Source organism: Protopterus annectens, chromosome 5.part0 (assembly GCF_019279795.1).
Source record: "Protopterus annectens isolate FY-2018-M chromosome 5.part0, PAN1.0, whole genome shotgun sequence".
In the NCBI taxonomy this organism is placed as follows: Eukaryota; Metazoa; Chordata; order Ceratodontiformes; family Protopteridae; genus Protopterus; species Protopterus annectens.
This window is the reverse complement of record NC_056735.1, coordinates 805360306-805382834: the sequence shown is the minus strand read 5'-3', so window position 1 is coordinate 805382834 and position 22529 is coordinate 805360306. Positions and strand designations below refer to the sequence as shown.

At 41.6% G+C, this 22529-nt stretch overlaps 1 protein-coding gene across 1 annotated transcript in view; it reads left to right on the top strand.

Annotated features, from left to right (window-relative positions):
* The window catches only part of PIWIL4 (piwi like RNA-mediated gene silencing 4), a 1045202-nt gene that overhangs the window by 484264 nt on the left and 538409 nt on the right, over nt 1–22529 (top strand). Inside the window, exon 9 of the mRNA XM_044072628.1 lies at nt 1048–1156. Within this exon, the coding sequence (XP_043928563.1) occupies nt 1048–1156 (109 nt within the window). The remainder of the gene's footprint in view (nt 1–1047; nt 1157–22529) is intronic.

Below are 22529 nucleotides of genomic sequence, written 5' to 3'. Positions count from 1 at the left end.
TGCCATAGATGTATTGTGGATCACTATTCATCTTGTGCATTCAGTGCTGTTGACATACATTTAGTGTTGCTGTGAGAGAGCTCTACACAGCTAGCTGCATTTCTGCCAGAGAGTTTACTGACAGCTTTCAGCTTTGAACACCTACCTAACCCTTTCCACCAGTACTGCAGTACACAAGACAGATACAACTAGCTAGCTAGCTGTATAATTAAGAGTCAGCATTGCACTGTCACTGCTGGTCTATATATTTCAGGTCTGTTGCTAAGATTTCTGCTAGTATCTGCTAACTTTCCAGACAGCAAGTAAGGAACAGTGCTTCTCAGACATACTTTTTTGTTAATGAATGTCTTCCATTTACTAGTTTTCAATTTACAGCAGAATTTACACTGGAAGAGGGTGGCACAGTAGAGCAGTGGATAGCATTGTCACCTTTCAGCAAGAGGTTTCCCTGCTCAGTTTTTGGCTGGGGTGCCTTCTGTGTGGAGTCTACATGTCCCTCCTGTGTTTGAGTGGGTTTCCTCCCACATTCCAAAGACATGTAGTAAACGGATTGGACACTCTAAATTGGACATAGATGTGAGTCGGCAGGCAAGTGTGTGGTGTGAATGAACTACTGCAGCAGGGCTAGCCACCCAGTGTGTAATCCATGGCTGTAGATTATAGTCACTGTTGAAGTGAAATCCCAACCCCATGGAAAAGGGGGTTGTGGATGGATGGATAACATTTAAAGATTGTCAGAACATTTAAATAATTTTAATGCTTTTGTGTACCTGCTATACCTGAAGCATTGTTGGTTTAGTAACCTTGTTGTTGACTCTGGGCCTTGTTTCAGACATAAGAATATGTGTGTGGATTTCTAAATCCCATTTTCTGCGACTGTTGAAAATGAAAAGAGCTGCTTTGCAGGTAGAGGTACCTAACTAAGTGGGTTAAGGGATATATTGTTGGAATCTGCATTGTAAAGTTTAAAAAAATAAGCACCCATTAATTGTATATAATATTTTTTGTAATTAATAGAATGCTAACAGATCCATTCTTTCTAATTAGGTACAATAACAAGACTTACCGGATTGAAGACATTGACTTTTCAGTGAACCCAACACACACTTTTAAAAAAGCTGGAACTGAAATAAGCTATGTGGATTACTACAAAGAAGTAAGCTTACTAGCATTACTGCATTTTTAAGTGGGTGTTGAAACCCAACTTGAAATGATTAACCTGAGCTAAATGTTTTCCAAAATGTTTTACTGTGAAAATAATTATTATCTAATGTATCATATTAGAGGGCTTCCCTGCACCTTTGTGGCAGAAGTGTGTAGCTCAGGTTCCATCTGAGTTGTGGATTGCTGGAGAAAGGCTCAATTTGGGGCTTTCCCATTGGTAGTCTGCCTTAAAATTGTTGAATTTCACCTGTATTTAAGCCTCGGACTAGTGTATAGCTGTGCATCACACAACAGGGGTTAATGTTGCCATGTATAGACACAAATGCCTGGAAACTTAAATTTTCCCTAGACATCTGTCAATAGAACTCTGCTAAACCCCTCTTGCTCTGCAGGCAACTCAGCTACACACTGAGCATTCTACCTTCACCAGGATGATGCCACAATATAAACAAAAATGATTTAATTCAACAATTGGCTTAGCTTCTGGTGTAATTACATTGGAAGCCAGTATTTATCAGCCTGGGAAGACATGGTTGACAGACCAAGCTGCTTTGTCCGTGATGGTCTGCAGATATCTCCCCTAGGCTTTTGGATACTGGCTAAGGTGCTTACCTCCCCCATAGTGCCTTTTTTAAGCAATGTCAAAAACATTTCTGACATAGCAAAATGCACTCAAGACAAATTCAGGGTTCTGCTGCTTAATGCTAGGAGTCTAAACACAAAACTGCACTCCCTGGAAGAACTCCTCACCTTGGAAGCTGCTGATGTCTGTGCAGTCACTGAAACTTGGTTCAAGGCTGCAGAGAGCACCTCAGCTGTGCAAGGTTACAGTGCACAAATTCATACCTCAGAATGAGCGTGAAAGAACCTAAGGTAGAGGTGTATCCATCTTCTTTAAAGCCAAATACACCTCCCGATTGGTCAAACAATACAGCTCTCTCAAACTACTCCATGCCCAATTAACTATAGGCAAAACACCGTACCATATCATTACTAGCCATAGGTCCCCCTCCATGAACCAAAAGAACCACAATTCCTACCTGGACTTGGAGTCACTCGCCATACAGCACAGCACCTTAGTCATGGGAGATTTCAGTTATCCCTCCATCGACTGGGTAACATACACGAGCTCAAGCATGCTCATCCGGAGGTTCCTGAACTTTGTCAGCGCAAATGCTGTGGAACATATAGTATGAACCCCCACATGGGGCTCTAATGCCTTTGACATAGGACTCGCCAACGTGGGTATTCACTGCACTGACCCCTGTGTGAAGCCCTCCCTGGTAAGGTTGGACCATAAATCATTCTCATTCAAAGTAACTATTGGATCCCACACCCTCAAAAGAGCAAAAACACTAAGGAATGTCTCCAAAGCAAACTGCAGCCTATTAAATGATGGTATAAAAAGTTTTATACTCCTTGCAATCACAGGCAATAATGACTCCTATGCAGAGATATACACAGATGCCCTGTATAATCATCTTAGCAACTGTATAGACATGGCTGTACGTGACAAGATTAAAACCAGGCCCTCCCAAAAAAACAAGCCACCTTGGTAGACATCTGTTATAAACAGATTGTATTACAAAAGGAAGAAACTGATGAACAAGAATAAGAAGCAAGTGCCTCTGCAGAGGAAGAATTTCCTCCACAGATTGAACAAGCAAGTCAGAAGTCTTATAAAGTCCTTTACAGCTAATTTTGAAGCTAAAATAGCATCTCTAGCCAAGGACAGGGTCTATATTAGAACATCGAAGTTTCAGGTCTTCGAATGTTCTAATATCGACACCTAGTAAGCGAAAACCGGTAAGACTAAAAATTTAGAACATCAAATTTTTTCCTAGGGAAAAAATTTGCTGTTCCAAAACACATACACACAACACAAACACACTAGACAAACAGCAATCCACACACATACACCTAAATTCTTACATCTAAACCTACACTAAACTGTACATACACCACTATCTATCCACTTACCTTAACCCAAACCCTAACCCTAAGGTCCGTCACTATCGCACACACACCTCATCCGTGCCCTAACCCTAACTCACCTATCCCACCCTAACCCTCACGTCTAAACATTCGCACACTTACCTGACCCGCACCCTAACCTAACTCTCCTATCCCACCCTAACCCTCACGTCCACACAATCACACACTTACCTGAACCCGGCCATAACTTTCCACCGCAGAGCTGAAAACAGCGAAGCGACAGGAACGGACAACCAAATTCTTTCCCTAGGAAAGAATTCGGTTATCTCAAACTTCGCTATTTTCAGCTTTCGGTTGCTGGGTGTCGATATTAGAACATTCGAAGACCTGACACTTTGATGTTCTAATATAGACCCCAAGGACAGACATAAAGCATTCTTTAACTATGTCCAAAATCTAAAAGGGGGTGCCCAGCAATGTGCCAGATTGGTAGTAGATAATATACTGGAGGAAATTGCCAACCTGCTAGCTGATAGATTTGGTGCAAACTTCACCCCCCTATCCCCACCAGCCATACCCCAAAGCATACCCGACACCATTTCTCTACCTAGTATCTATAGAGATCAAGTAATATCTGCACTCTTCAAGGCCAAAAACACAGCCTCAATGGGACCAGATAAAATCCCAGGTTACTTACTAAGCAATCTAAAACAGGACCTAGGTAGCCCTCTTGTTGTTCTCTTTAACCATGGCCTGAGAACTGGCTTTGTGCCAGCAGAGTGGAGAACAGCAACAGTAATCCCCTTGCATAAAGAAGGGCCATCAAGCAACCCTAGGAACTGTACACCCATAAGTCTAATTAGCCTCATCTGCAGGGCCATGGAAAGGATCATCATGGACTTTAACAACAAGGATATAGGCGACCTTCAAACTCTAGACCCAGCCCAGTCTGGCTTCGTTAGGGTAGATCATGCTTATTGAACCTGGTAGACTTCTTTGAGAAAGTCACCAAAGCCCTGGATGAAGGTAAGACAGTGCATACCACCTATCTAGACATCGCCAAACCCTTTCACGCAATCCACCACTCGGCTATCATTGCAAATCTCTCCCAGCTAAGTGTTAACCATTACATCACCAGATGGGTAGTTAATTGGCTCACCAATAGAACACATGCTGTCAGAGTTGGAGACTTCACCTCTACCACTAACCACTAGACCACCAGGGGAGTCCATGGTGGCCTAGTGGTTAGGATTCGGTGCTCTCACCGCCTCAGCCTGGGTTCGATTCCCAGTCAGGGAAGCTTTGTTGCATTTTTGTTGGGGGGGGGTAGCCTAATGGTTAAGGTGTTTACCTTACAAACACAAGGTACAGGGTTTGATTCTCACAGGGGATGATTGGCTAAGCTTAAAATGGCTCGCAAGGGCAGTTAGCCTAGAACTAACCTATGAACCTACCAGTATATCCATCACCAGTGATGTACCACAAGAATCTGTACTGGGCTCTTTACTATTTGGAATCTATTTCTCAGAAGTCCAGTCTAAAGTAGACAGCCTTTGGCTTACTAAGTTTGCTGATGATTGTAAACTAGGTGCAATCATTGAGTCCCACAGTGATGTTAACATATTACAGGAGGGACTAACACAAAGAAATGACTAGTGCCAATGTCATGGTCTAAAACTAAATGCAAAAAAGTGCACTATTATCCCATTTGGCAAAGCAGAATTCCCTACTGATTACAATATTGACAGCACCCCCTAAGTTCAAACCCAGTGATGCAGGATCTGGGAACACAGGCCAACAGCAATCTGAACTTTCACCACCAGGTTTCTGGCAACAAATAAAGAAGCATTATGGAGACCAGTCCTTAATCTTTCCTTTCTCGATCATTTTGTGAAAGTCCTAAAGTTTAAAATCCTATCCCTTGACAACGTTACCTGTTATTCTCCCCTTAAGTTTTTTGGTAAGTCTGAATTTAAGGATTTTTATTATCATATTCCTATAAAAAATCCACAGTGGTGGTGCTGCAGTAGCATTTTCACCTCGCAGTAAGACGCTGTCCGGTTCGATTCTCAGCTAGAGTATCTTCTGCGTGGAGACATGCGTGAATGGGTGTACCTTCGCTGAAGGTTGTGCGTCAGGGCTGGTAACTTGGCACGTAAAAATCAATTACCAATCATTAGCGGACCGGAGTTTCGCTGTGGCGACCCCTAACTGGGAAAAGCCGAAAGATACAACAACAACAACAAAAATTATCATATTCCTATAGCCTCACATTTCAAATTTTTGTAAAGTTTTCTGTGTCTGGATTGCAGTCAGTTCTCTGCATTACCTTTTGGGTTACCCACTGCTACAACCAGTGACAACCTTTTGCAAACCACAAGTTATTTAATTTTTTTCCTTATTTAGAGAACTTGCTTATCGTTGCATAGACTTTTTTAAAATGCCAAAAATCTATCATGTGGGTAAGAAATCTTCTTTGTAGAGTGGGTTTCCAGGAGATCATTCAAAAGTATTGTTCAACTCCTTCCCACATTATAGTATTCTTGGGGTGTCTCCTAAATATTTTAGTTCAAAGAGCTTCTCTTCCACAGGAAAATGTAGATCTGCATATAGATCTATTCTTGAGTTTTCTACTTAGTCCAGAACTTCAGTAAGGGAATTTCTTGAGTTATTAGGAGTTATGTCATCCAGTTTGGTCTCAAGACCTATACCCCCTGACTTTTCAAATTCCAGTTTTTGAATTTTAAAAAAGAGAGTTGTTTTGATGGATGGAGCAGTCGTATCGGAATCCAGCTTTCCCCATTTTCTCTTCCAGCTTCAACATAGTTAGTAATTACATAAGCCTCAGAGTTTACTTAGGGAGCTGCATTTATGGGAGTAAAACTGTAAGGTCTGTGGAGCAAAAAAACAGACAAAAAAGCACATAAATGTAAAAGAGATGCTGACAGTCATAAATGCACTTAACTCTCATCTGTGGTTCCGATATAGCAGCATGATCTCACATTCTGTCAGAGTAAAACATTGTGGCAGATAAGCTGAGCAGGACCTGGACAGACTCTCACAAATGGAAATTGAATGCTGGATCTTCCTGCATTTGATGCAGCTATGGGGAACACCTCAGGTAGATCTTTTCACCTTCATTCACAGCAAACAACTGGCAAAATTCTGCTCTAGGTCTGCTTGCATGCAGGCTTGATCCTGAAACAGATGTGTTCTCACTTTTTGGACTGTATGCTTTTACACCCTTTCCACTGATATCCAGGGTGATTTTGTAACGTTAAAAAGACTCTCCACAGATCATTGTGGTGACTTCCTTCTGGCTCAAGCAGCAGTGGTTCTCCCACGTTTGGAAATGGCTGAGGGCAGTTACATAAGCTTCCTCACAGTTTGGACCTACTCACAGAAAACTGGGGATGTTATGTAGTCCTATCTCGCCTACATTTTTCACTTGTGGGTTCGGAGCCGAATGTCGGCTCCGACTCGGCCTATTTACTAGCTCAAAAGTCTTTGATAAGCTGGGCTAAGATGGTATCCCACAATACACTGCTCCACATCCCCAGATCTCGTTTGCCGCTTGTAGAGCTCGGACGTGGTCTCGACTTGGCTGTGGCTAAGTATTGCAAAAAAACTCTTTCTTGTGAAGATTTTTGGCTCATTTTTGGCTAATTGGGTGTATTCAAATAGAGTTGTTATTAGTGTTGTTGCTGCATTACTTTTTGTAGGTTGCGAGTGTGTTTGTGTGTGGTATCCCTTACTCCCTCCATTTAGGTTAGAGGACCTAGTCCTCCTTGTGGTGTTTGTCTGGCTGTCTTTAGGTGCGTCTCTCTTATTTTAAGTTGAGAACCATTTTATTTAGAGGTTCTCCCCTGTGCCTTGGTTGTGTTTTACATGTTCACTGGTTTCTGTGTCAGCGGTTTCCCGCCTTTTGTCAGTAGCGGCTGCTACAAATGTTGGCTTGGCATGTCTAAGGAACAAAAAGAGCATAAGCCCTCGGGCTTTAAAAAGTGTACAAAGTGTGCCTATAAAATGTCTATCACAGACGGACATTCGGTCTGTGTTTACTGTCTTGGCGCCATCTACCTTCAGGAGTCGTGCAGTTTCTGCCACGCCTTTAGTCCTCGGGTGCTCTAAGAGAGGAAAAACAAATTGATCCTAAAGGGTCTGCTAAAACCGTCCTTTGAGGAGGATTTAGGTTTAGCTCCCAGCTCCCAGTCGAAGTCTAAATCCTCCAAATCCAAGAAGAGGTCTCCAGCTCCATCTATTGTTTCGGAGCCACCTTGTAAAATTACCATTGTCGAATCTGCTTCCTCGGCTCCACCGACATCGGGGCCGCAGGAGGTAGCTGTGTCGACTGAGTCTGCGTCCGCTCCGATAATTTTGGAACCGATTCGGAGCCGGTCACCAAGTTTGAGGCAAGCTTCTCCAGATAGGAGGTCTAGGTCTCCATCCATTTCCTCTAAATCCTCCAGGCTTTGCGATTTGGATGTAGATAGGGTGGTGCAGAGGCTCCTACAGTTGCCGGTGTTGGCCAAACTTTTCTCGGCACCGACCCAGTCGGCTCTGGAGCCAGCTCTGTTAGTTGTACCTGCTATTCCTCCTCCGAGCGCATCCCTGTCGTCGGAACCGGTAAGTTCCACTCTGAGAGACGTTCCTGCACCGGCGCCGATCCCCCAGCGGGGTTTATCGGTGCCCGCATCGACTCCGACCTTGTCAGTTCCTTCCACAGGGTTCGAGACTCGGGTCTCCTTGGTCGGGCCCGAGGGGGATGTCTCGGAACACCCTTTGGTTCTGAGCCTGCCCCTTGGTGCCTCGGCTGCGGGGACACTGGTCCCGGTCATGGCCTTGGAAGGTGGTCGGTCCTCTGATTTGGGAGGTCCCGCCTTCGAGGCTATGTGGAGCGTGCTGGCTAGGTCAGCTACTTCTCTCGAATCGGTTCTTCCCTCCCCCACAATGGCGAGAGCTTCTGACACCCACCTATCCTTGGATAGCAGAGCGCAGGGGCTTAAGGATACCCCCACGAGTGGTCCCCTTCTTTCTGAGGGGCCCTCAGAGCCTGTGCCTGAGGAACCCCCCAGTAAGAAATCTTGCAAGAGGAAGCACATAAACTCCCAGGACAAGTCTCTCACTTCCGATACTGACCTCGAGGAATCGGAGGGGTCCCCTAGGGCTTCCTCTGAGGACATTTCATTCTCCGATATACTGGAGATCTTGAAACAAAGAGGAGACTGGCCCTCCAAACCCCCCTCCGAGGAGGAGTCAGTATTCCTTAAGGCCTTTGGCGCTCAGCCCTCTGTCTCCTGGGTGTCTCCACCCTTCAACGAGCTCCTGGACCTTATTTGTCGGAAGGTGTGGGAGACTCCTGACACCGTGGAGCCTGTTCCTCGATGCCCCAACAAATTTTTGTCTGCTCCCCAAGGGAAAAAAGTTTTGACAAAGGGAGTCCTGGTAGATGCTATGGTGGTGGCTGCTGACACACAGAAGGAAGTTGCTGAGTCTTCCTCTTCGGTCCATCCTCCTAACAAGGAGTCTAGGACTATGGATCGGTACGGAAAGCGTACACTGTCTTCAGCGACCTTTACCTTGCGGTCGCTGAATTGTTTGTCTCATTTCACGCAGCTCCAGAGAGATCTCCTTAAGGAGTTAGGAGATACTCTAATGGGTAACGTGCCTGAGGCAGTGGCTCAGACTGTCAACGCTCAGCTCTCTACTCTCAACTCCATTGCTAACTCGTCCATGCGACTGATTTCGTAAGCGGTCGAGGGAGCTAGTAGGGCGGCTAGTTCAGGGGTGGCCCTCAGGAGACAAGCCTGGCTATGCCTGTGTCACTTTGCAGAGGCCTTTAAGTCTTCCTTTACTGATGCCCCCTTCGATGGTTCCTCCTTGTTCGGGACCAAAGTGAAAGACACACTCACCAGGTGCGAGCAAGAGGGAAAGACCTTGTCTGCCGTGGGAGTCTGTTTTTCCCTCCCATCGAGGCCTTATACCAAGGCTCAGCAAGGGGGAAAGATGTGGTTCACAAAATCTCAAAGGTGTTTTCCTACCACACAGGGTGAGACCCCCCCCCCCGAGGCAGGGGGGGGCATATTCAGGGAGATGTCGCCCCAGAGGCAGAGGGGTCCCCCGCAATTCTGGGGACCGTGATTCCTTTCGCAGTTCCCCATACTCTCATTCCTGAGGGTGTGCCCGGCTGTGCTTCTCCGGAGCCAGTCGGGGGTTGAATTTCCCAGTATCCGGAAGCCTGGGTCAACATTATCCAGGACAGATGGGTATTAGGGATAATCGCCGGAGGTTACACCATCCCATTTCACTCCACACCCCCCACACCCCCCGTCAAAAGGGTCCCAGACGTTCCACCCAGTCAAAGGGGTCATGCAGCAACAGAGGTTTCTCAGCTGCTAGAAAAAGGAGTCATCTAACCAGTCCCCCCAGACCAGATCGGATTAGGGACTTACTCGAGATTCTTTTTGGTGCTGAAAAGAACGGGGGACCTGAGACCCATTTTGGATCTCAGCTGACTCAATCATTACGTACACAAGTCCAAATTGCAGATGGTCACGCTACAATCGATTCTCCCATTATTGGGAAAGGAAGTATGGATGTGCTGCATCAACGTGAAGGATGCTTATCATCACATCAAAATGGACAGAGCATCCAGATGTCATCTACGCTTCCGGCTGGGAGCCAGGCACTTCCAGTTTCGAGCCTTGCCCTTTGGTCTCACCACAGCCCCCAGGGTGTTCACCAAGTGCATGGCAGTGGTGACGGCTCACTTGAGAAGTCAAGGATTCCAGGTGTTTCCTTACCTGGACGACTGGCTCCTATCCGCCCACATCAAGCATCTAATTCTTCAAAACAGAGATACTGCTATCGATCTTTGTCACCAGTTAGGCATCACAATAAACTGGAAAAAATCTGCCTTGCTACCGTCACAGTTTGTCTCATTTATAGGAGCAGAGTTGGACACTATTCGATTGAGAGCATTCCTACCTATGAAGAGGATCACAGGGTTGCAACGACAGGTTCGGATGATGATTTCTCTGACACGTGTGAAGGCAAGACTAGTTCTTCAGTTACTGGGGACAATGGCGTCCACTATCATGATGGTCCCATTAGCGAGGTTACATATGAGGATCCTACAATGGCTCCTATTCGCCCAATGGTCCTTCCAATGACTACCGCTATCCCATCCTATCTTAATCACAGGCAAATGCAAGCAGGACCTCAGTTGGAGGCTACGCACCAACAATTTAGACGTAGGGAAACCCTTTGTTCCACCCAACCCGGTAGCCACAGTGACCACGGACGCCTCCCAGATAGGATGGGGGGGGCATTATCTCGGCAGGATGGTCCAAGGCACGTGGCAGGAGCACGAGATACACTTGCACATAAATGTCCTGGAGATGAGGGCAGTGCTCCTAGCATTGCAGGCACTTCAGTATGTCCTCCCTCTAGGGACTATTGCGATACACTCAGACAGCATGTCAGTAGTGTGGTATCTCAACAAACAAGGAGGAACCAGATCGTACCCACTATGCAGGGAGGTCATGAGAGTGTGGAATTGGGCGATAGCTTCCCAACGGGCCTTGGTGGCAACGCACATCCCGGGGAAAACCAGTGAGATTGCAGACAGGCTAAGCAGGGTGATCCTCATGCCTTACGAGTGGTCCCTGAACCGCTGGGTGGTGGACAGTATATTCAGCAAATGGGGTCAGCCTTGCTGCGATCTGTTTGCCAGCCCCCTCAATGCGAAATGCAGCAACTACTTCTCGCTGATCCCCCCACCGGGGGAATCTCCAAGGGACGCTCTTGCACACAATTGGCCCTCGGGTCTGCTGGTATGCTTTCCCTCCATTTCCCCTTATCTCGAGTGTGATTCAGAAAGTGCTATCCTTGGGAAGCAGATTGATTCTGATCGCGCCACACTGGCATCGACAAGTATGGTTCCCCTTCCTTCAACCTTACATCGTGGATGCTCCTTGGACTCTGGACCCTCGTCCAGACTTGCTGACACATATGTCAGGACAGCTCCACTCCTCCCTAGAGACCCTCTGGCTGACCGCTTGGCTACTCCACTTCCATCTGTAGTCAGGTGTCATGATTTTTCTCCAGATGTGGTCCATATTCTTTCGTCCTCTCATAAACCATCCACTAGGAAGATCTACTCTAGCAAGTGGAAAAGGTTTTCGATATGGGCCCAGTCCAAAGGTATTAACCCCTACACAGCCCCCATTGACTTTGTGTTGGAATTTTTGTCTCATTTATTCGACCAAGGGTCTGCCTCAGCCACCATCAAAGTTCAGCTGGCAGCTATTTCAAATTATCATGTGGCTTATGAACCTAGCTTAATGGCACACAGGCTGTGTAGAGCATTCCTGATAGGCACTCTTCTCCTTCGTACCCCTGTATCTCAACCTGTTATGCCCTGGGACCTCAATTTTGTTCTGCAGGCCCTCACTCTCCCACCCTTTGAGCCCGCGGCTTCCTGTGATTTAAAATTTCTTACATGGAAATCTGCTTTTTGATAGCTATCACATCGGCTAGACGAGTATCAGAACTCCAGGCCCTATCAGTCAAGCCCCCATATTTGGTATTCCATAAAGATAGAGTCTCTCTCAGACCAAATCCGTCCTTTTTTTCCCAAAGTGGCTTCTTTATCTAATATTAATCAGTCCATTGAGCTGCCGGTCTTCTTCCCCAACTTCTCCAATAAGGCAGAGTACCAGTTTCACCTGTTGGTTGTTCATAGGCAACTACGCTTTTATCTACACAGGAATAAAGATTGGCGGAAGTCAGACCAGATCTTTGCTTCATTCTCAGAGAATCGCTTGGGGTCTGCGGTTCCCAAGGTCACCATCTCTAGGTGGATAGCTGGTTGCATCTCCTTTATTTATCAGGCAGGGGGAAAGAGCCTGCGTTTTCCAGTCAGAGCACACTCTACCAGAGCAGTTTCCACTTCCATAGCCTTTCAGGCTAGGTTATCGATGGATGATATATGTGCGGCTGCAACATGGGCATCTCCTCATACGTTTGTTTCCCATTACAAATTGGATGTGGTGTCCAGGGGCAGATTATCTTTTGGCTCCAAAGTGCTCAGGAGTATTTTCCATTGAGCCACCCAGGATGTAGGTGCTAGGGATGCTGTCCCACAAATGAAGAATGTAGGCGAGATAGGACTACATAACATCAGTTAGTTATGTACTCACCATAACGTTAGATGTATGTAGTCCATATCGCCTCACATTCTTCATTACCCCACCACCATCCCTCACGCCTGGAGGATTTGGAGGATCTCCTTGTACTTCTGATGTTACAGAGTCCCTTTGGATAATTTGTTGGACCGTGTTGTTATGGGTGTGTGTGTGTGTGTGTGTGTGTGTGTGTGTGTGTGTGTGTGTGTGTGTGTGTGTGTTTGGGTGATGGATACGATACTTCTGTTGGCAGCAAACTAGATCTGGGGATGTGGAGCAGTGTATTGTGGGATACCATCTTAGCCCAGCCAATCAAAGACTTTCGAGCTAGTAAATAGGCAGAGTCAGCTCCGAACCCACAAGTGAAGAATGTGAGGCGAGATGGACTACATACATCTAACATTATGGTGAGTACATAACTAACTGTTGTGTCATATGCCCCATCTTGAAACAGCTTCAGCTAACTGCCTGGAAGGCAGAGGTTTAATACCTTTAAAGCACATTTTTTTTTTCTGAGGATGTGCAGCAGATGTTAAAGAAATCAGAGGAGCCTGCAACTAGAAAATCGCATATTAGTAAATGAAAAAGACATTCTAGTTGGTGCTAAAATAAGAGCAGAGACCATTTTAAGGCTAGTACTTCTCTGGTTCGACAATATTTGTGAGAGTTATTATCCTCTGTCCTTTCTTACTCCTTTGTTAATGTTCATTTGCCGCCATTTCAACACGTCTGCTCATGGATCACCTCTTTCAATGCATTTCTGTGTCAAAGGGTTTCTGCATACCCACCCATCTAGAAAACAGGTAGTCCTTCCTTGACATTATTTTTTTTTTTTTTTTTTTTTGAAAAATAACTCTTCCTCCATTTGAACCAGCTCATCAGGCTGATTTGCAGTTCTTAACATTGAATGTAGTTTTGCTAATTGCTCTGACTTTTGGAAGAAGAGTTTCCAAGCTGAAAGCTCTAGAGGTGGGTCAACCATATCTCATTTTTCATAAAGATAGAGTTTCCTTAAGAGCCAATTCTTCATTATGCCCAAGGATGACATCTCACTTTACTTTAAGCCAAGCTATACATTTCCTTATTTTCATTCCTGGACTTAAAATGAGGGAGAAAGGATTCTTCCTACTCTGGATGTTCACAGACAACATAGATACTATCTTTTCAGGACTAAATTCAACCAGTTATATATTTCTTAAGAAGGTAGGAAAAAAGGACAGAAGAAAATAAATTGTACTCAGCTTGCACAACCAAAAACTTTAATGCAGTAAAATGAAACACATAAAGTAAGTGCTTTCGCGACCACAGTTACTTCATCAGACAACTGGCAGTTAAAAGTATACCATTATACACATTAATTACATCATTAATTAACTGATCAGCTGATGTAATAAAAGGGTATAGTCAAGCATTTTAAAAAGACATTGAAAAATACTAAAAACGCAGAAAAACAATATACAAAAAACTTTAAAAAGTTAGAAACATGTTATTATATTCTATGATAGACTAAAAGTTTTAATGTTTAAGATGTCTCAGTTTTAAAAAAGGTTTTACAGGAAAGGCTCCATGTAGGCCCGGAAATCTCTCTGCATTTAGTAGGAGAATCCATTTTTGTTCTGCTGCCTCAATGATACTATCAATATCTCCTCCTTGGGGGTTGGTATCTATAACTTGAATGACAAAAAAAATTAAAAGTCTGTGAGGAATCTGTTTGAACATGACTGGCTAGTTACATCAGCTGATGAATTAATTAATGATGTAATTAATGTTGTATATAATGGTATACTTTTACTGCCAGTTGTCTGATGAAGCGACGGTTTGTGGTCGCAAAAGCGCTTACTTTTAATTTTAAATGTGTAAAACTGAACTTAAATAAAAGCTGCTGAGTGTATTTTTGTTAATGACATCTAGTTTAATATGTAACATCCACCTGAGGTATCACCATCTCAGTTATATGGGATCTTATTTTTATGCCTCATCTGAAGGATGGCATCTCATCCCTATATTCACCTCAACTATACCCCATCCCTCAATACCACATTACAGCGTCAGTACTGGAGCATGAGTGCAAACACCTGGCACTGAGATAGATGAATAGACATCTGATTTTCTCAGCATCAAAGGCAAAGTAAGTGAACACTGGTATGGATGGAGAGAAGTTATAGTCCATTGCACAAGATGTACAGAAAAAAACATAGTACATAGATCAGGATGACATGCAGCAGCTTACATAAGAAAGCAAATTATGTGAGAGAGAGAAAGCACTGGATGTAGTAAGAAGGATATAAAGTGTGATAGGATGATGGAGTGTATACATTTGTGGAAAAGAATTTATAGAGAAGACATAACTTAACTTTTACAAAGACTTTTCTTAATTATAGTATATTTTGGTTGGTGTTAGGCTTTACATTTGGATTATGTGATTATTGGCAGAAAAGTATGATGGTGAAAATATGAGTAAGAGTGTAAATGGGTCAGCTTAGTGAGCAGGAAAATAGTTGGGATAGGAAAGAGATGAACACTAGACACTTCATAAACTGTTGAAGTTATATTAAGGAGAAGATGTAAGAATGTGGACACACAAGAAAAGAATCAAACATGGGGGATTTTGAATTTCTCATGGGTAGTGATGTATTGATAGTATTAGTTTAAAATCCAGGAAAGTGCATATAGTTCAAGGAAGAGAAAGAAGGCTTATTTATTTATCAGGAAAGTCTAACTGGGACAGAGCCCATTTTCAGCAGTGGCCTGGGTAGAAACACTCCAGACATGTCTTTGGAATTTGGGAGGAAACTGGAGCACCCAGAGGAAACCCACACAAACACAGGGAGGCCATGCAGACTCCACACAGAAGGCACCTCATCTGAGAATTGACCTGGAGAACCTCTTGCTATGAGGTGACAATGCAAACCACTGCACCATTGTACAGGCCATTTTTAATGCAGTGATGAGTTAAACAGAATAAAGTATGTGGAGATAAAGTCACTACTAACTAATATTGAGCATGCCACATTGTGGGCCATGCCTTAGTGCACAGAGAGGTGTCATATCAACCCCAAGGTAACGGCCATGAGAAGGTTTTAATAATGTTAGAAAAATGAATAACTGTGTACCATATTTGACAGCAGACAAACTGTGTCTAAGGATTAAGAACAGTCCAGTACAGTTATGGAACAAGGATGTGAGAAAAGAAGAAAACAGTGTGGCTGAGGAAGGAAAGTGTAATGAAGAAGCAGTAAGGGAGAAAAACACCTAGAGGACGTTGAACACAAAGTGAAGCTGAAAGGACAGAAGGATAAAAAGAGGAACTAGCAGAAGGGATAATACTTGGTGATAATGTTCTTTTGATATGTTGTAGAAAGGAAAATGGCATGAATATAAACAATAAAGCTGACCGAGATAGAAAGAGAGGTTACAAAGAAGATCGAAGACAGCAGGCAAAAGTTTTTGATAATTTCTTTACATCTGCCTTTTCATTGCAAATGGAGGAGGAGGATACAGAATGGGAGAGACTGTGAGGAATACGGGCTGGGGGTAGAATTATGGCATTTTTAAAGGATTGGATTGTGGAAAAAGAAGTATCTGTTCTGAAGGGAGGCACTTGGACCATGCAGAATACCACCCCCAGACTTTTGAGGAATCTGACTACAGCTCTGGGAGAATCCCTCTATACATTTATATATATATGTATATATATATATATATATATATATATATATATATATATATATATATATATATCTGTGTGTGTGTGTGTGTGTGTTTAGTACCTGTATTACCAATGAGGAAATTCTGGAAGACTGGAAAAAAGACAGTGGTTATCATAGCAAACCTAGCAAGTTTATAGACTAATCAGACCTAACCACTGTAGTGGGGGTAATGGTGGAAACTTGGAGGGAGATGCTCGTTTCTCAATTTAGCAAACTGTTCTACCTTGTGTAATGCAGAAGGCTACTAAACAAACCAAAAGAACTACTGTTGGGTGGTAAGATGGAAACAACATTGGCTAAACTTAATGTTTTTTAGTGTACTTGTTTTATTTTTAACATTAGCCAACAGCCACAGTATCAGACTGCTTGCAGACAAAATGAGAATTTGAGTAATTGAATCAATTCGTACATGTTCTTTGAATAGATTTAAAGAAGAATCTGGAATAGCGGGATTGACAGATTAGTATAAGATTCAGTGTGCATAAGTTAAGGATGCTGCACTTGGGAGAAAAACAGGAGACAGTGTAGGGGTTAGAGAGAGTAGCCCTCATGGGACAAGGAACTAGACGTAGGACTGATTATAGCAGCCTCAATCAGTTGTCAAACCAAAGTGGAATGGACAGCTGTTAAACAGAAAGTCAAACTATCCTTACTTGGTATAAGAATATTTTAAAGTCCAATGAGTCTTTAAAATAGGTTCTGCCTTTAACTGAACTGGCACTAATTAGATATGTACTGAATTATTAAAACAAATTTAATAGTGAAGCATTCTTAATATATTCATAATATTTCCTCTGTATAAAATTGTCAGTTATTCACAATGTATTAATATGGGTCTATATTAGATAGACAAAAGACGAATTAGGCGAACCCAATATGATCGACACATAAACGCCGATCTACAAAATGAGCGAAGTACCGAAAGACACAATGCCGAACGGATTTCCCTGGCCACCAGGGTGATTGTGTGGATGAGGAAATATATCCTTTTCCCCACTGTAGAGCAGTCTCGGTGTTGGTATATATAAGTAAGGGGGTGTGGGGGGTGCAGGCCTGCAAAAACGTTAATAAAAGTGTTTTGTGTTGTGTTTGTTTACATTGGGTTTACTTACATGTATGGCACTGTTGCTTCCGGGAATGTGTTCGGCGTTGTGCATTTCAGCGTTTCCGTCCTTCGCTGTTTTTGTAGATCGACGTTTATGTGTCCATATTGTGCATGTCTGTATTATGCCAGTAAAAAGTTAACTAAAACGTACCGTGCGTGCTGACTGAATACATGTTTTTATATACAGTTCTCTAAAGGCTGGTGCATTTTCTTGCATGTCTGTTTTTAAGCAGTTTGAATGATGGGCAGTGCAACATATTTGTTCAGTAATTAGAGTGAGATTTATGCAAATGAGAGAGGTCAACATGATTTTATTCAGGAATGCTGGGAACAGTAAGCCGTTTGTAGGTTCATCCAGAAAAGAATTTTATACATATTGCTGATTTATTGCTTTAGATAGGTCAAGACAAACTAAACTTAAATGCGGAGCAGTGAAGCTGACAGGGTGATTGATGCAATATTGCATGTGTTGCCACGTCAAAGCATTTGCCACTACCTTATTCCTACTACTCTCTAACTGTAATGCTGTACCTCCACTGTTCGCAGTTCAATCTTCATATTTGTTCAGCGATTCCTCTTCAGTCATTGATTTTCCAGTACATTCTTTGTTTGATTTGGTCCACACTATTTTAATGCAGCAGTTCTAATTTATTCATTTGTTTTGTGATTCCTGGTTTGTTCATTTCTGATACCTGCTTTTTCCAGCATTTAAAAATAGGATAAATATAAAATAATTGTAATAGAGAACAAAACAAATTCTGAAGCTGATTCAGATTGTAATTCTTCTGTCAACTGAAGGGAAATTGCAGTATCGAGATTGTAAATTCTGTGTTAGGAATGACAAAGGAAGACAAAATATAATTTCTAATTTAGAAAATGACAATAGATTAGACAGATATTCACTTTGACAGTTAATTACATTAGAGATTCATGTAATGCTTTTGTCTCACTGCATAATTGTTTATGGAAGAGCTGAAGAATTGTAAACTATGTTAGTAAAGCATCTTAAGTTTCTGCAGTTCACTTGTCATATTAATGAACTGAGCCACAGGCCATCCATTTGTGCACCTTGGAGGTGATGACATCATACAATAAACACAGTAACACTTCTTTGGTGAGCTGGATCTTTGGAATTGTATATTATTATTTGAAAACCAAAGAAGATTCGTGGAATTTCTCCATTCTTATCTGCTTTCTTACTCATCCCATCCGTAGGAAACTAACATAAGCTTTACACGTACGTATTCAATATTGCTATTCTGCTAACTGCCAGAGATGATAGAACTTTGACTAAAAGTCTTTTTAGAAAGGTTGCAGACAAATATACCACAGATATTTATCATACAGGGTATTTATTAGCAACAAACTCAAATCTAATTTTTGAAGTGTAGACATAGTCTACTTAGTGGAAGATAATATTTATAAAGAACACCATTGAAAAAAATGGAGCCTTTTGTTAATAAAATTGAGTGATTTTTCTCGTACTGCGGTGGTGGTGCTGCGGTAGTGTTGTTGCCTCACAGTTAGACGTTGCCTGTTCGATTCTCAGTTAGACCTTCTTCTGTGTGGCGACATGTGTGAATGGGCGTTCCTTCGTTGAAGGTTGTGTGTTATTCCCGGCAAGCCAGCACGTAAAACTCTACTGCAAATCAATAGCGGACCGGAGTTCCGCTGTGGCGACACCTAACCGGGAAAAGCCGGAAGAAACAAACATACATACACTTCCTTATAAATCTTAAATTCTAGCCATCTAAAAGCCTCATGATAAAATTCCACCAATCAGATCTAAATTTCTATGGAAGAAGGATAACTGATGCAAAACCGTATCCAAAATAAATGAGAGAACAGTAACGTCAAGTATAATGGTATATTATCATGTTTGGAAAAAATAAACTGTGCTATAAAATACAGCATTTTGTTAAGGAGCACAGTGTTGATTTAATTATGTATAACTAACAGCACATAAACAATGACAATCTTGTCCGAGTGACAGTGACTCATGCAAAGTTTATTCATGTCATTTATACATTGCTGGAACTTGTTTTATAACACGTATTTATTTGTTTATTTTTATAAAGAAAAATATTACAAACAGAATAGTAGCTATGGGGTTTTAATTGTCCCCAATTTTGCAAATGTGTTTTTTACATATTGAGAGATCATTGCTGTGTACTGTAGTGAGTTACTTAACTATGTTAAATGTTGTTTTATTGATTACCTCTTTTTTGGGCTAGGTCACTTACATAATTTAATATTTTTGTAAGCATGCTGAATGCAAGTACTGATGTCTTAAACTTTACAGACAGATGTGTTAGATTATGAAGTGGTGCATTTTTTGGATGTTGACATTTCCTTTAACAGAGAGGCAAAAATGTTTAATTTCAAGTTTTATAGGAAACCAACCTTTGCTTATTTATATAATTCAAACTGTCGTAGCAATTGCTTAAAATGAATGTTGATAGTCAGTTTGTAATACTATGTAGATTGACTAGCTAAGATGACAAGCTAGTCAGACACAGATATGTTGATAAATATGCTTGTGAATGGAGATAGTCATAACAATTTTATTACTGCAGTTTCAAATCAGAATGTATTGGAAAGGAACTCTTGTTATTAACCCAAACATTGTTTTCGTGCGCACCATTTAAATTTACCTTCAATTTTAGGGAAGGAATGAAATTACAGACATGGTGTTGCAAGCTTACACTGTGGATTCTAATAATATTAATATGTATTTCAGTTAATTGGAAAATTGTTTTATGTAACAGTGACATTGCAAAAATAGTAGGCAATACACCTATTTGTAATTAAGAAAGATAGTAACTTGAAATTTCTTTTAAAGAGGGCAAACTGGCATAAAATAGTCAAGGTAACAGAAACCTTATGGGACCTGTTCATGTAGGTCATGCTCTCACTGTTGTTTTATTAGCACTGGACCTTTTTAAAGTTTGTCTCCCATTAGAAACTGATGCTTGGACAGTTTGTTTTACAACTGCAATTTTTTCTGGAATAGTCTGCATAGCCATTAGCTCTGAGACTTTTTATGTAAAAAAATCTGCAGAAAAAAAATTCACATTGGATTTAAGAGCATTTGTATGTCATCAAGACAATATTTGCTAATTCTTGCATGTTTATTTATTTGGACTGATCCAGGAGCCCTTTTCAGCCATGATCTATTTGCACAGGGTGTAGAATTCATACAGAAACAAAATACAGTTGGTTTGACTATAGAAGAGAACATTTGGTTAGTGTATAGAATATTGGTGGTGCTATTCTAAACATAGTATTTGAGGGTGGTCATGGTGGGGGACAAGCTTGCTGTTCTGAGATTTGTGGCAGGTTGGAGGCTGGCTGCATTCAGGGATATAATAAAATGATCTCTAAAATCAGAGGAAGAAATGACTAATGCTGTTTCGGTCAGTATTCAGTGTCACATCATTTGGTCTGTCTGCACTGATTGTTTGATAAGATCTTCCATTTTTTAAGTTTAATGCCATCATTTTTCCTGGTTTATAAACATTTGTCCAGTAGTGTGTAGCCATCTTTGTCAGACAGTTAATAATATTCTTAGAAGCTTATTAATATTAAATGTAGCTTATCAATATTTGCACTTGCGTATTTTATCAGAGTTATAGTCCTCATGAGCTAGACTCTACATTTTATGTTTGAGAAGCTTAGCCTGTGTAGCTAGAAAGATATTAACTGCTTGATGGATATTAACTGCTTGATGGCATGCTTTAAAGTCTATCTTGAACAATTACCACCAAAAAATCTTGGCCTGGATTCAGAGAGGATTGAAAGTATAAAGTGTTTATTCCTTTTAAAACAATAACTTTCTTATTCCTTAATATAAAGTATGTCCGCCATCAACACTTTGTGTGGTGCAGTAGGTACCTCAGGTGTTGTGGATAGTGCTGATTGTGCAGGGAATGATGATTGCATTATAGCCACCTCATTTGGCTGGAATGAGTAATTAGAAGCCAAAATACTAATCTTTTATGGGGTGGTTGACTAGGTGTGGTATCTGTATATTCTTCTCATACCTCTCAACCTCTTAAGGCAAGAAATCTGGACACAGCCTAACATAAAGGGGGGGGGGACAAAGGACCAAAAATTGGGACAGATTTTGAGTGTTGCTCTTATAAACATAGAAAGTTGCTAGAGCACAGAATTTGTGCTAGCATTTATTTTCTGAATGATATGAAGCCCGATGCACAAATATATATAATTTTGTGACTTCAATCCTTAGTAGTTTCTAGAAAGAAAATATGAGGAACAGACTAAAATATGAGACAAAAATCTGGATATTCTGTGAAAATCTGTTCAGTTTTAAGTTATGATGCCACAGCTGCTATAGGATTCTGTGGCTTTCAGTTATCCATTCATACATCTAGGCGTATGGGATCTAAGATGGTGTATCTTTTTATATTTATTTCCTAGCATAGGAGACTATTCTTCTAATAGTTTTGCATATGTTTTAAGTTACATTTATATTAGTGTTTTATTTGATGTTGTGTAACTCTCTGGAGCTTTTCCCCTTGTGACTCTGCCGAAGATGGATATTTATTATCCAGTCAGACTTTCCTGGTAAACAAATGTCAATAAATAAATTGATAAATAAATTGATCACTGCTGCAGTAGCCTTAGTTATTTGGGTTATAGCCTAAGGATACAACAGCCAGCCAGCTTTTAAAGCTTCATAGCCACCTTCTATTCACCCAGCTTGATCATCAGGTGGCTATCACTTTAAATCATTGGACAGAGAAGTTCCCTTCGGGGGGTGGGGGAGGGACTTCCACTTACTAACTTATGATCAAAACTGAAAATTTTCTGTACAATTAATTATTCCATTCAGTGAAAACAGTGTTTTTAGAATCTCTCGTGTGACATGTAGTAATACAAATAGTTGTTAAAACTAATATAAATTACTTTTTCCTTCATAAAAGTTGTGTTATTTTATTTTCAGGAACTGGCATTCGTGTTTAAAGTGCTTTTCACTGTTATTTTAATGGGAAGAAAAAAATCAGTTTATTAATACCTACCTGTTTTACCAGCTAATGATATCAGGCTTTCCTGGGAATCAAGGACCTTTTTTTCAGCTTTACCATGGAACAACAGATTGGTTCCTTGGCTCTTCCTTCTTCCGGCGTCATATGGATGAAAATAGCCTGTCTCATCACAGAAGACTACTTAAGTACCTTACTTGTAGATGGGTGATTCTGCTGTGTTTTTTTTCTGGTTTCTCAAACCATTTATCATTTTCCTTGGCTCCATCTTGTGTAGTCCCTTTAGCCATGACGGACTGGGTATTTAGACATGTTTTTAGAAGCTGTTGGAATGTTGTTACTGGGCAAGGGGAAGAAGCAGAGAGTATCTCTCTGCTTAGTCAGAGTCAAATGCTTATCACTAGGGAGATTTTCCTTGACT